At 35.9% G+C, this 14,324-nt stretch overlaps 1 protein-coding gene across 6 annotated transcripts in view; it reads left to right on the top strand.

Annotated features, from left to right (window-relative positions):
* The window catches only part of UBE2D3 (ubiquitin conjugating enzyme E2 D3), a 32,305-nt gene extending 20,847 nt beyond the window's left edge, over nucleotides 1-11,458 (top strand). For 3 of the 6 annotated variants that reach the window (XM_087962911.1, XM_087962908.1, XM_087962907.1), the window contains 7 exons: nucleotides 4,953-5,016; nucleotides 5,158-5,189; nucleotides 5,885-5,962; nucleotides 6,828-6,933; nucleotides 8,245-8,338; nucleotides 8,755-8,804; nucleotides 10,142-11,458. In XM_087962911.1, the coding sequence (XP_087819037.1) occupies nucleotide 5,016; nucleotides 5,158-5,189; nucleotides 5,885-5,962; nucleotides 6,828-6,933; nucleotides 8,245-8,338; nucleotides 8,755-8,803 (360 nt within the window). In that variant the 5' untranslated portion in view covers nucleotides 4,953-5,015 and the 3' untranslated portion in view covers nucleotide 8,804; nucleotides 10,142-11,458. The remainder of the gene's footprint in view (nucleotides 1-4,952; nucleotides 5,017-5,157; nucleotides 5,190-5,884; nucleotides 5,963-6,827; nucleotides 6,934-8,244; nucleotides 8,339-8,754; nucleotides 8,805-10,141) is intronic. The other 3 variants (XM_087962912.1, XM_087962910.1, XM_087962909.1) reach the window with 1 other exon arrangement.
* The last annotated feature ends 2,866 nt before the right edge of the window (nucleotides 11,459-14,324 follow it).

Raw genomic sequence — 14,324 nt, 5'->3', positions numbered from 1 at the left:
CCCTCCCACACTAAAGATGGTATAATCTATAAATCCATGCCCCCCCCCCCTCCCAAAATAGAGCACTCAGTTTTTCCAGAGTTCAGGTGAAGCCTGTCGTCCTTTATCTAAATCCACACAGCCTCCAGGCATTGGTATAAGGCCTCTTTTCTCCGATCATCACTATTTGAATTGACTCTGAAAGAAAGAGGTAAACCAGTGCAACACCATAATGCCACCCCCCAACCCTCTGACCCAGCCCAAAGAATACCGAGATTGATAGTATCAAAAGTCATTGAGAGGTCAAGTAGGATAATGATGGATATATTACCCCTAAGTAAAAGTGATGAAAAGGAAACTTATTCATACCTTTGATTAAGCTATGGAATTCCATTACTGCAAAGAGAAATAACGGCCACTAATTTGGCTGTCTTTAAAAGGAATTTAGATAATTTCATGGGGGGGCTGTTGAAAAGTCTTGAAGAGTGAATGCTACCTCTTTGCTGATGGGATCATTTCTCCAAATACCAGTTGCGAGTGAACAGTGCGTGTAAAAGTGATGTATCCCGTCTTCTATTCAAAGGCATTGCAGATACAGGCAATTTTTGACATACTATAATGAAGCCTGTCCATTACAGTCCTATAATGTGATGATTGTAATACAGGTCAGTTGTGTGGTCAACCCAATTTTACTGCAGTCTTAAAGCAAATGCCACTGTCACTAAGTGAATCAATGTTTCACTTATGGACACCGTTTTGTTAAAAACTGGAAGTGCTGATTTTCTATAAAGTAATGTAAAATATCACATAACCATGGAATGCTGCAAACCGGCATAAATGCATCTGTGTTGTCAAACATCTAAAGCTTGGTCATGTGACTGTGGGGAGAGTCTGACCATCAGAACTTCTAATCTGAGTCAGAGTTACAGAGTAAGAGTTGGAAAGGACCTTGGAGGTCTTCTAGTCCAACCCCCTACTCAAGCAGGAGACTTTATACCAATCCAGACAACTAATGGTCCAGTCTGTTCTTAAAAGTCTCCAATGATGAAGCACCCACAGCTTTTGGAAGCAATCTGTTCCACTGATTAATTGTTCTCACTGTTTGGAAATTTCTCCTTAGTTCTAGGTTGCTTCTCTCCTTGATTTGTTTCCTTCCATTGTTTCTTGTCTTGCCTTCTGGTGCTTTGAAAATAGGTTGACTCACTTTTCTTTGTGGAAGTCTCCTTTTTCAGGTTGATCATAACTTGCAACAATCACTAAGTAATTAGTCATAAGTCGATGTCTACCTGTAACTCATTTATTAAGGGACTCAGTATTGAATTAAGATGGGCTGTTACACATTTGTATATTCCTAATGTTTAAGTAGGGAATGATGATAGTAAGATAAGGCATTGAAATTTTCTCAGAACATATTTAATATGTTGCATGTTTCTAAGATTATAAATTCTATTTATTTTATACACCGGGAAGAAATTGACTTAATATGCATTGATGAGCAATGGTTGGTGAGTAAGGCTTACAGCATTTACTCCAGGACAGGGATCCCCACTATAGGATCACGATGTATTTGCAACTGGGCCATGTGACTGGCCACTCACACAAGCAATTGGCACCAGCACTCACATCCCATTCACACAAATGAACTACGCGTGCATGCAACTGCCCCTCACACAAAACCATCCTCTCTCCCCTGTGTCATTCTCATCCACACTGTGACGAGAGTCCAGGAATGGGTATGACTACTCCCTCTGACATCATAGAGCTGAGTCTGCCACTATATAAAAAGCCAGTCCCTAGCTGGCTCCTCAGCTTTTGACTCAGCTTCTGGTCTATGAGCTAGTGTCTCTGGAAGAAGTTTAAAGTTTTAAAAAATAGCAAAAACATCAGAAGAAGCACAAAAACAGCTTCTACACAGCTCCTGGGGCTCTGGTTGATCTGTGCCACGAGCTCTCCTGCAGTGTCGAGGCTTTGGCACTGCCATTCTGGGAAGCTGTGGCCACAGGGAGCGTTCAGCTGAACTTCCCACACAGTTTCCGGAGAACGACAAGCTGCCTCTCCACAACTGATTTTCGAGTCACTGCATAGCTGATTTTCAGAGCTCCAGTATCACCAGTTCTCAGCTGTTTGCTAGCTGACCATTTGATCGCTCGGGGCCTGGTAAGAGCCTAAGGAGCAAGCGAGGTGTCAAGGCTATCCCAGGGCTGGCGCACGTGGCAGGTGGCCATCTTGAAGGGTGGTCGGCCATTTTATTTTGAGCTAAAATCTGCTCACCTTGCCCATGCAACAGGCGGCACTCTCAGAGGGGAAGCTCCCAGCACCTCCTGTGTCAGTCCTGTTAGCAAAATGGAGAGCGAAGTGGCCCAGTTGGGCCTCACTGGCCTGGAAGAAGTACAAGGTTTTCAGACCCCAATGAGGAAGAGAAGAAGATAAAGAGGTCATTCAGCAAGAAGAGAGGCTGCAGAAAGATCAGGGCCAAGGCCTTGGCCCGCATAAAGACATCTAAATCTGAGCTCAGGATTTCTCTGAGAAGGCATCTTGCTTTGGAAGAACAGTTTGCTAAGACACTGGGACAGATGAGAAGCCAGATCCAGCAAACTTCTCAATCAGGGGAAGAGCAGGTCCAGTTTTTGTGCTTCCCCATCTTTTATCTTCTGAGCTGTTATGATTGCTTCTGGAGTATTTTTAGGAATGCTGATTGGACACAAGGATCTCCTTTTAAATAAGGATGATGATGAAGCTTTGCAGTATGCCAGTTTTCTACTTCATGAAAATTATTTTAATTTAAAATAAGTGGGTCAAAGTTTGGTAAGTGTCAAAATACATGTTGACAAATCCCACATTGGGAATTCAGCCTATATCTTAGTGTAGGCATGGAAATTAATAAATATTTGTTCATTCAGATATTTAAAAAATAGCATTTCCTCATAGAACCATGTGATCAATACAAATTCTGAACTCCATGGTCAAGGATTAAGATTACTACAAATGAACAGTATTAGAGGTAGACTTTTAAAACCTCTTAATCAAGATGTTAGTAAAAAGCAAGTGATGGGAGAGGATTATCTGACTTTAGGCTGAAGATGTTAAATCTGCTTAATTGGAGGCTTAAGATTCAGTGAAAGGAATACTGCATATCTGCTTTCTGCTAGGTATAAAGTTCAGATTATCTCAAAGCTTCGGGCTATGAAATGTGTCTTCAATTCTTAAAAGAATCAACGAAAACCATTTTTGTACAGAGCTCTTAGGCAATTTTTGAAATCAACAAAGTTATTGTTGAATCTTGAGTTATACATTAGATAAACATTGCAAGAGGAAATGTATTTTTTCAATTTCATTAAAATTATTATAACATGGAGAGAGATATTGAATATGCAGACAGCTCTGTGCCTAGTTTTGGTTATCATGACCAAGTGCTGATTTGAACTTGATTAGTTGTTCTATGGAGGTGTGCTGATGGTCAGCCTGTCTGGATTAGTTTGTTTAAAGCAAAACAAAATTTTAAAACGTTGCATAATTTTTGTGGATTATCACTCTAATAGGACTTCCCAGCTGGACTACAGGTTGTATAAAGATCAAAGATCATAGGCCAATTACAAAATGTTTTATTAATATTTTAGGGAAAATATTATTGTACTTAGACATGTTCAGAGATCATGTGTCAAATATATAAGTATTTAGAAGAAAATTGCCAACAGTTTGAACATTTAATATAATTTATGTAATTTTCAATGAAGCCTGACTTTTGATGTATTGAATGTATACTAACTGCTATGGCTTTAGGAATGTTATTTTGACTTGTCTACTATATTTACTTCTCAACCATGTGTAGACTCCATCCATGGTTGCCTTTTACTTTCGTTTTTAAAAGTTTCACAAATAGACTTTGATTTACAACTATTGGAAATACAATGGTTACAATGGTCTTCAGAGTTCTTGCTGGCATACACACCCATGTGGTCATTTGATCACAGTCTGGGCGCTTGTACTTATAATCAGTTAAAATGCCCCGTGATCATCACTTACAGTCTTCTCTGTCAGCTTGCCCACTGACTTCGGTTATGGGAAGCTGATGAGAATTCGCCTCACCTAATAATTGTGGGATGATTATGCTTTATGACCACATTGCTCAGCAGCAGAAATTCTGGTTCCAATTGCCATTGTAAGTGAGGGCTCCCTGTACATGACTTGCAGCATTTAGATGCTGTTTATTCTTTGTATTTGCCGGTGCATAGGAACTAGTAAACATTATTTCTGTTTTTGATTATTTCTCTCTTAAGAATTCAGATCATTAATAATTAATGACATAGCCTTCCAATTTTGGACTGCTTTTACTTGCCTCCCCGCTTTTTAGTGTCAAAATTTCCTTTCCTCAACCATCATAGGTTTTAATATTTTAATATTCCACAGTACACTGCCTCAGCTATTAGAAAAGTTCTAATTCATTCAAGAATTCCAAGACAGGGCCACAGAATTTAAAATATATTTCAGGCCAAGGTTGACATTCTTGAAAGACAAGGAAAGTTTTCTGTGAGAAAGTATAAATTTTCCTAGGTTTCAAGATTGCTTGAAAACTAAATTAAAATGTAGTTCCTTTTTACTTGTAGTATAGAGCCTAGTTCCCCAATAAGTGCCTAAAGTAAAATTAGGTGGAAAACAGTGCTACTGTTTCTCTTTGCACTATATCTAGAATGGTTGCACTATAGAACTTACCATGGCTTGGGTGTACAAAAGTGTTTCAGCAAGGAAAAGTGTTTCAGATTTCATGGGCGGAAAATGTTTGCAGTGTTTGGACCATTTCACAATGCTTTCAATATTTATAGTTCCATTGTTATACATATAACTAGTTTTTTGATGTGAGATCAAGTTTTATTTCTTTTAATAACTGGTGCACAAAAGCATTTGTCTGACTTGATGTTTTGGAGGGGCAAGGGACAGAAATACGTAATTCTCTGACAGTATTGTTTTTATTTCAGGAACTTAGTGACTTGGCTCGTGACCCACCAGCTCAGTGTTCTGCAGGCCCTGTTGGAGATGACAGTAAGTTATTAATAATAAATACTGGTTCTTTTAAACGGGTTCTTGTAAACCAATATGGTTTGGGGTTTTTTTCGGGGGCGGGGAGAAAAACATTTAAATAACAGTTCTTCCTTTTTCTCTTCCTTTCTTACTCTCATTCAGTGTTTCATTGGCAAGCTACAATTATGGGTCCTGTAAGTACTGCAGTTTTATTAACATTCATTTTAAAGTCAACTATTCAAAAGTTATTCCAGAAACACCTTATTGTTATGTTCTTATATGTGATATAAAGTTTACAGGTTTTGGCACGTTTTCATTGGACTACTGTATTTCTCATTGTGTATTCTTTAAAATGTGCTAATATCATGATTTTTTCATGGAAATCCTTTATGTAACACTGTACGTGTGAAAAACTATAATGGTTTCTTTGGGGGCTTCATGTATATCATACTTTTTATTTAAGTCAGAGTTTATTCCTTACAGCAAGTTTGCACATCAGTGATAAAATAAACTGTGTTATAACCTATGAATCAATGTAATATTACAGATGAAACTGATCTGTTGGCTAGATTTAATATTCAGGAAAAAATATTGATGGCAGCAAAGGCAGTCCAATGTCATTGTTGTCTTCTCTACTGTGTCATAACATGTAGCTATATGCTTGAAAATTTCCAGGACTCTCTATGCAGAAGGAAATGTTGAAGTCAGCCTGTCATTATGTGCATCCCATTCTTAATGTTGTCAAAGGGTGTTTTTTAAGTGTTAGCTAGCATATGAGTCATTTTGCTGCAGGTAGTTTTATTTTTAGTTAGCTACTATGGTTCTTCAGTGTCTCCTAAACCGTAGTTCCTACATAAATTTTTAACTTCTGAATTTTCTTCTTTGTCAGAACGACAGTCCATATCAAGGCGGTGTTTTCTTTCTGACAATTCATTTCCCTACAGACTACCCTTTCAAGCCACCTAAGGTCAGTAAAAATGGAAACGTAATTTCAAACATTGAATCTCTGTACGGATAGGTAACTGTGACCATTGCTAAAGAATTTTGGCTTGCCAAAGGTATAAAAAAATAGATTCTTCAGATCTCAACACTGATTTACCTTTGGGTTATAGATCTACTACATTCAAATAATTACAGAATTCCTTAAATTTGCTTTATGATTGTAACTGCAATCACTGAATATGCTTTCAGGCCATTAAAATATAGAGTAGTGACAAACTTTATAAAGCTAAATACGGATATTTGGGCTGTCATATACAATGTATTATTACAATGTATTATATATTTTTAAAAACAATAGCCATTTTTCACTGTTTAGACTACTGACACTTCTATATTCTGAGTCTGTCATTGTGAATTTTTCTTACCAGCCTGAAAATAATAAAACATTGTAAAAATAGTTCTGGGAGTTTTGATACATATTTCTAAATAATAAAAATTAAAAGAGTTTTATTTTGATACTTCCCCCAGAACTAAATAGCTCCCCCCCTGCTCATGCAGCTTCAGGTACCAAACCTAGAGAAAGGTGATGTGATATAGCATGTGTTAGGTTTTACACTAACCCTGAATATATTTCTGAAGAAACTGACAGAGTGGTTTTTCTTAATTAGAAAAATAGGATTTTATACAATTGAACTTACATACCTAGTAACTATTACACTTGTAGAATTATATTTCAAGCTATATATATTAAAAATTAAGTTTATATGAAGTTTAACAAGAGACTCTTTGATATTGTTAAGCAGAATTGTGTATATTCTAAATATTGAGAACTAGCATTTTAATCTGAAAAGGATCTGTATATTGATTGCAGATTGATCTCAATTTTTTAGGTTGCATTTACAACACGAATTTATCATCCAAATATTAACAGTAATGGCAGCATTTGTCTTGACATTCTAAGGTCACAGTGGTCTCCTGCTTTAACTATTTCTAAAGGTAAGTGCATTTGGAGGAATGTTGATATTAGCTGATTTTTTTTAATTGACAAAAAGCAGCTTGAATGTGTGTGCTTTATATTTAGATTGTACAAAATTTGTCATTCCAGGAACAGAATATTCTAGAGAACTCCTGAATATTTTGTTTCCTCCCAGACCATGTCATTCCAAGGGCAGGTTAGCACATTGAAATGATTCAAAGTATTCTGGTTGAAAGAGCTATGTTTTGGATTTGGACCACCCATGGAATGACCCTGCTTCTAGATTGAATAATTCATTTCAGTAATTCTGAATTGCCCCTGGAATATGGTTTGAAAGGATTTGTTTTTGAATTTTCCAGAATGATCTTTTCCTACATTGACAAATTTTGCACATCCCTAGTACTATATGTAGTAGAATTTGTCTTACTTTCTTTCCATTTTAGCATGATATTTGACTGTTAGTTTGAGGCAATTACCCACCAGTATTTTCCCAAGCCATGCAGTTGTCCCACAGATTTCTCTCCATTTTTTCAGAAAAAAAAATCCCAAAAATATTAACAGGAAAAGAATAATATGAACAAAGTGGAATTCAATTCAAGATATTTAGCTTCAGTTGATGCTTGAACTGTGCAGTCTCACAGTGAGGTCGCTGTGCTTTTTGTAGTTTCACTTCCCTATCACATCATCATTATTGTTATTAATTTTATACAATTCAGGTGATTGGGGGGGGGGGGGGGGGGGGGGGGGGGGGGGGGGGGGGGGGGGGGGGGGGGGGGGGGGGGGTGGGCGGAGCCGGCGGCCGGGGGGGGGGGGGGGGGGGGGGGGGGGGGGGGGGGCTGGTGGCGGCGTTTGTTTTCAAGGGTGCCTGACAATTGTTCCATGTTCTCACTGATGTTAAAAACAACCAGTCCCTGTTGAAACAGAACAGAGATAAAGATTAAGGCTCGGTCATTAAAGAGAAGCTGAGTGGCTTCTTGCTAGGCAAAGGAATTTTATTTTTTAGACCTACACGGCTTTAACATTATCAAGAAGCAAAGACAAAGAAAAAAAAAGAATCTTGATTTGGCACACAGAGCAGTGAACCATATGAATTCAAACAATTTGGTTTATTAGAATATTCAGAATAGTATGGTGCAGGGTTATATAGGAGCATAGCCAAACAAACGTAAGTATAAAGTTTCTGGTGACCAAGTTAAGCTGTTTTTATTTAAAAAAATACAGTTTTTTTGAAGTAAAATAAATTGGACTTTATGTTCTTGTACATGCAGAAGTAAATAACTTGTTCTTTGAACTATTTACAATTTTCTATTGCTTTCTTCTATTTGTTTCAGTTCTCTTATCCATTTGTTCACTGTTATGTGATCCAAATCCAGATGATCCCCTAGTGCCAGAGATTGCACGCATCTATAAAACAGACAGAGACAAGTAAGTATAACTTTCCAAGTATAATTTGGAAAAAAATGATACAGTGCTGAAATGTGGCAGGAGATCAGTTGAATAATTGCTGCTGTTTAAAACAGAATTGGGTGAAATATTTGTGTGTTTTTTAATCTAGAAGGCTTCAATAACATGCTAGAATAGAATTTTTATACAGTACAAAATTACTTTCAAGTTTAAAATTGCTACGGACAATTTATAAATGAGGACACTCTGGGAATAGTTTTGAGTTGGGTGGCACAAAAGTTGTGCGCTGCTTTGATAAATTTCAATATTTCTGTTTCGAAGTAAACTACATCAAAATTATCTATTAGGTCTGCTTTGTGTTTGCAATGATATTTGTCCAGATAAATTTAATAGGGCTGTATTGGCTTGTCTGTTACTAAATATACTTATCTAATTAGGTACAATAGGTTAGCAAGAGAGTGGACAGAGAAATACGCTATGCTGTAGGGTAAGACTGCACTTCATGGTGCATTAATGATGTGGGGACTTCAGCACTTGAGTGCAGCATGCTTAAGGCACTGGATTAACTAACAAAAGATTGTTCAAGTTACTGAAATACAAAGTTTTAACTGCTTGATTTATATTCAGCGTGGGAAGCCTATCTGCATGACTAGATGAGTATAGTCAAATATTTAAAAGTTTTGTAAATATTTTTTGGTTCTGGAAAAATGCACTTAGCTGGTAAGTGTTTTGGGCCCTATTCAGCACAAAAGTGACTACTTATAATTTAAATTATTTAGCAGATTAAATTTAGAAGTAAAAAAGCCTATAGGCATGTTTAGGTAGACACTAACATAATAACAGAGCATGTAAATTAGCATTGAATTGATTTCAGTGGAGTTCTGCACAGTTCTCTCACATTCCCTGCTTATGCGAGAGGCTGGCTATATTTAGTATCTAAGGGTTTGTTTGTGTGAAGTTTTGCTAGAAAAAAATATCTGTTTTATACTTTTATGTGATTTCTAATATGCAATACTGTGTACTTTTATATACTATATTAAAATTGGCAAGTGTGCTTTGTCCAGAATCCACTGCAAAACTTTAAAAATAGTGGCAAAAATATTATGTTGATGGTTCATACTCTTATTAATGCTGTACAAATGTCCAAGTGAATTTTTGAGTTGATACCAGTTAGTATTGTTTTGAATCATAGGAAATTATAGAGATATTGCACATCTAGAATTACGATTTCCTAGTTTTTATATTCTCTTTAAAACTTTTAATCAAATAAATTGAGTAATCTCATTCAAAAAGCAAGACTTTAAATTGTCTTGATTTTTAGAATGAATTATTCAAGTTATCCTAAAATTTTGAATATTATGTTCTAAGAAAGCTAAGTAGATTTTAGTTAATTTTTAAAAATTTGAATTTATTAAAAAATTTAAAGAGAATATGGCTTTTTTTACATGACCATTTGATGTTGTTCACATTTCCAGAAAGCCAAGTAGATTTTCGTCATTGGTAACCATTTTCAAAATGATTTGGGGTGTTCCTGTTATTGACTTATATATTTCTGTTTTAGAAACTATTTTTTCCAGATTTCATTGGAATACATTAAATATTTTGCAAAGTTAGTATAATTGATTATGTTCATGAGTCACTACAAAGACTATGTAATATCAGATCAAATCTTAATTACAGTCAAAGGCCAGCACAGAACTTTGTGATGTGTTACATTTTTGTTGCTGGCTCTGTTTTTTCTGATATATATGTTTATATGTATAGTATATATAATATTTTTAAAAGATTTAAATTTTTTAAAAAGCATTTTATTTCCTTTTCCAGGTACAACAGAATATCTCGGGAATGGACTCAGAAGTATGCCATGTGATGCTACCTTAAGTCAGAATAACCTGCATTATAGCTGGAATAAACTTTAAATTACTGTTCTTTTTTGATTTTCTTATCCGGCTGCTCCCCTATCAGACCTCATCTTTTTTTTTTTTTTAATTTACCTCTATCCATTCATGCACATGCTCATCTGAGAAGACTTTAGCTCTTCCAGCTTTGGACAATAACTGCTTTTTAGAATTTGTAAAGTAGTTATACAAGAACAATTGCCCAAGATTCAGAATTCTTTAAATGGAGCATGTGTGTTGTGGCCAATGTCTTCACTCTAACCTGGTTATGAGATTGAAATCATTCCTCACTGCTCTAACAGTTCTTCTGAAGATATCACCCAAAGGGAGGGGAGATGGATGTTCAGTTTGCTCACATCACAGGAAATAGCATTGCTGTAGCATCATCCATCTTGTTTTAAAACCTTCCAGTGTTAGAGACTGAGGTTTCATGACATACTTGTGCTCATAACTGGTATGGCTGGAGAATTGGTACAGAACTTGTAGCATCATCAGAACAGAACACGTGATGTATCTTATGCATGTCAATAAAGGAATGACCAGTTCTTGTTCTACAGAGAATGGAGATTGGAAGTCCAACATCCCTTGTATTCCAAAATAGGGTCTCGGAACATTTTTGTAATTCTCATTTAAATTTTGTTAGGATGCTTGGAGCTATTAGTTAATCTATCTTCCACAGCAGTTTAATATAGCACTGAAAAAATGATGCAAGTTGTCAATGGATGAATGATCAACTAATAGCTCTCCTAGTAATTGATTTTATTTTCTTCAATAAAGTTACATAAACCAATGAGTTAGCTGCCTGAATTAATCAGTATGGGAAACAAAGTCTTTTGTAAAAGCAAAGGTGGTTTTTGTATATACTTGTTGGGATTTGCCTCATTGTTTGACATCAAATAATGATGTGAAGTTAGTAGAGTGAACCTTTTTGCCATGTTCAGTTATAATACTTGGTCTGTGTTCAGGTTGACACATTGATCAGCCCTGGAAGATGCAGAATTAATAAGCTAACCTAGTAGTGTAGACTTTAGTGAGCTACACAAGGTCTTGGAAACCAAGTTTTCAACTACAGGCTTGGAATCCAGCTGATATATGTACAGGTGTATTGTGGAGGCTTCACCAAATGCACCCAGCTTGCTAACTGAGAAGCATTTATTCGCCTTGTATACTTGACAGCTGAAAGATCTTTTTGTGGGAGTAAAGAGACAAAATTGCAAAATAAAGTACTGTTTTGATGTGGGAATTGTCATGAGGTTGTGTTGAAGTGACTTTTCAATGTGGGATGTTTGCTGTCCAAAGGATTATCATGCTACAACCTATATTAACATTTTTGCTGCAAGGGTCACTATTTCAGGGTGACTAAAACTTAATAAAGTCATTGCTATAGTGTTTTCTGTTTTAAGAAGCACTGACTTGTGCCACTAATTCTTGTTTGATAATGATGAATTTTATCCTTTTTGCATCATAATTTTGTCTCTATCCAGGTCTACAGTTGAGTATCTGCTAATCCTGTGCTATGAGTGTGCTTCTGCCACTTCTACTTCCATCAATGTTTTTTCCTCAACATAATTTTGGAATTATCATTGTAAAATAAATGTAGACTATACATTTTATGAAAGGGGAACAGGTTTGCCCATGATTTGTTTCACCTTTTTTTTAAAAATCACATTTTGGTAAATTCAGTTTTGTCAGTGTGGTACACCAAGTTCCACCCAAGTGCTTTGAATGTATTATGATGTAAGTAAAAACAATTTTACAGGGTGAAGAGAGATTACTTGAAGAATCAGGGCCAACAATTAAAATAAGGCTCCTTTGCTCAGTTTGCAATAAAATCCTTAATTATAGGGAACATGGCATTTTTACTAAAATGTTACTAAGGTAGCCTTCTTCAACTTGGTGCCCTTTAGATATGTTGAGATTATAGCTCCCAGCATATCTGAAAAGCCTATTTCTATTGCCTTCAGATGATGTAACTTACATTTGACTCTCATATACAAGCTGACTTCTAATATAACACTGATTGCTTATTATATAATCTGCACAACTTTGATAGAAAAACATTTCACAGTTCAACAGTGATTGCTTGCAAGCTTAAACACATAAAACTTGATTGTCATGTAGTTGTAATTACAGAAGAATCTTTGCCTTTCCTGAAGCTTCTTAAATTCTGTGGCATGCTATAATAAGCCTCTTTTCCCTCTTCACATGCTTGACAAAATAAAACTCATAGGTTGGTTATTCTGCTGTATAGACTTACTCGTAAAGACTAGGAACATGCGTGGATTAGATTTTCTGTATAAATGCCTATTTCAGAATTCACTGCTTTCCTACACTCAGTTTATAATTCCAAGACCTTTGTACTGTTTAACATTTATGTTTGCCTTGGAAAAGTTTCAACAACTTACTTAGCCTTGGAAAAGAATTGATTTGGTTTATTTGATTCTATCCTATTGGAGTGTTTAATAAATATAAAGAGTGTCATGACATCTATTTTTCATCATTGACCAGTGCTTAGAGGATGGCAACATAAGACTGCTATCCCCAGATCATTTTGTCTACCAGTGCAGTAGCAATCTTGGGTATGTTGAGGTCATGTAGATGTAATTCTGCGATACATCAGATGAGGCATCTGACTTTTTGGCATGGTCCTAATTGGTCTTGGAATCATGTTAGTGTATGTCAATCTGGCAAGCAAAATAGAATTCCACTTTGCAGTGCAAATCCTCATTTAGCAACTACAATTGGCATTGACAACTTGGCCATTAAGCAAAGCAGTCATCAAATGAATACACTGTGCTTATTATCTATCTTCAGGATCCTAGAAAACGAAAGTTTAGTGAACAAAACAATTACTAAACAAGGACTAATTTAATTTTTTCTAGATGCTATGAACTGAAAATAGATTGAATCTTGGTCTTGAACCCTTTTTCTCACAACTTGATGTTGGAATATAGTTGGTTTGTATGATCTTAACGCTCATTTGTACACATACACACAGCATTATTAGCAGTAACAATACATTGGATTTTTAATTAACTATTCTCTCATTTAAAATAGTAGTATAGATCTTAATTCAGCTCATGCATTCCTTGCTCTCCTATTTCCTAGAAATACCTTGGCAGAGTCAACTTTCTTTTTATAGATGAGGCTAAATTATCTTCAGGGCAATGTTACATGCTTAAGTAGTTTTCAGTAACTAAAAGAGAACGGCCTTTCTGTTTACAATATAATACAATATTTGCTTGACTAGCTTTAAATTTAATTGTAGTAATATGTTTTTATTGACTAACCTTAGTTAAGTGGCTCCAGAGCATTTTGTAGTGGTTGATCACTCTTTATTTTTGGCACTAATCCTGAGGTGTGTATGTAGTCCTTCTGCAACTGTTCAGGTTTTTCTACTGATCAGAGAAGTTGCCTTGTGAAGAAACTGGTGCCCAGTTTTTGTTATGTCCTTATGCGATTCAGTTATTGCTGGAGTGTTGAAAACTGCAGGTTTAAGATAAAAGTGACTATTGACAATGCCATTAGGTATAAACCATTTATAAATCTTAGGGCAGGTCTGAACTTTTGAGAGTAGACAGCAAACAAATATATCTTGAAATTGTCCTTGGTTTTCCCAAGATGAAGCATGACTATTAGAATATTAATATATAATGTGGAATGTCCTGAAAACAACTTCAACACATGATTGCCTTTCATTAAATGTCCACATTGCTGTTTTGGAATAATCAGACCTCTTTCAGTCTGTATAACTACATCTGAGAAACTGAAAAGTACTCACTCCAAATTGGGTGTTGCTAAATCAGCTGCCAGCGGCTTTGGCTACTGTGGTCTGTAGGAAGGGATGTTGGCATTTGTACAGCTGACTTACAAGTATCCCACTGCTCTTCGGTGTAACTGCACCAGGCAAGGGAGTTGCTAAATGTAATCAAGATAGAACCCAATTTAAGAATACTTGAATCAGTCATTTTATCCATGGAATTTAACTTTAGTCTTGCAGCTTGTTTTAAAGCCTCAAGTGGAAAGGACAATGGTACTTTAACTTAGAAAAATATTTCTTTGAAGTGTAAAATTAAACTTGATTTTTTTCCAAATTATGCTTCCAACAG

The sequence above is a fragment of the Notechis scutatus genome, chromosome 4 (assembly GCF_049901735.1).
Source record: "Notechis scutatus isolate UNSWTSFEM ecotype Mainland chromosome 4, rNotScu1.2, whole genome shotgun sequence".
In the NCBI taxonomy this organism is placed as follows: domain Eukaryota; kingdom Metazoa; phylum Chordata; class Lepidosauria; order Squamata; family Elapidae; genus Notechis; species Notechis scutatus.
The sequence above is the reverse complement of the archived record's forward strand: the minus strand, read 5'-3'. Positions and strand labels throughout refer to the sequence as shown.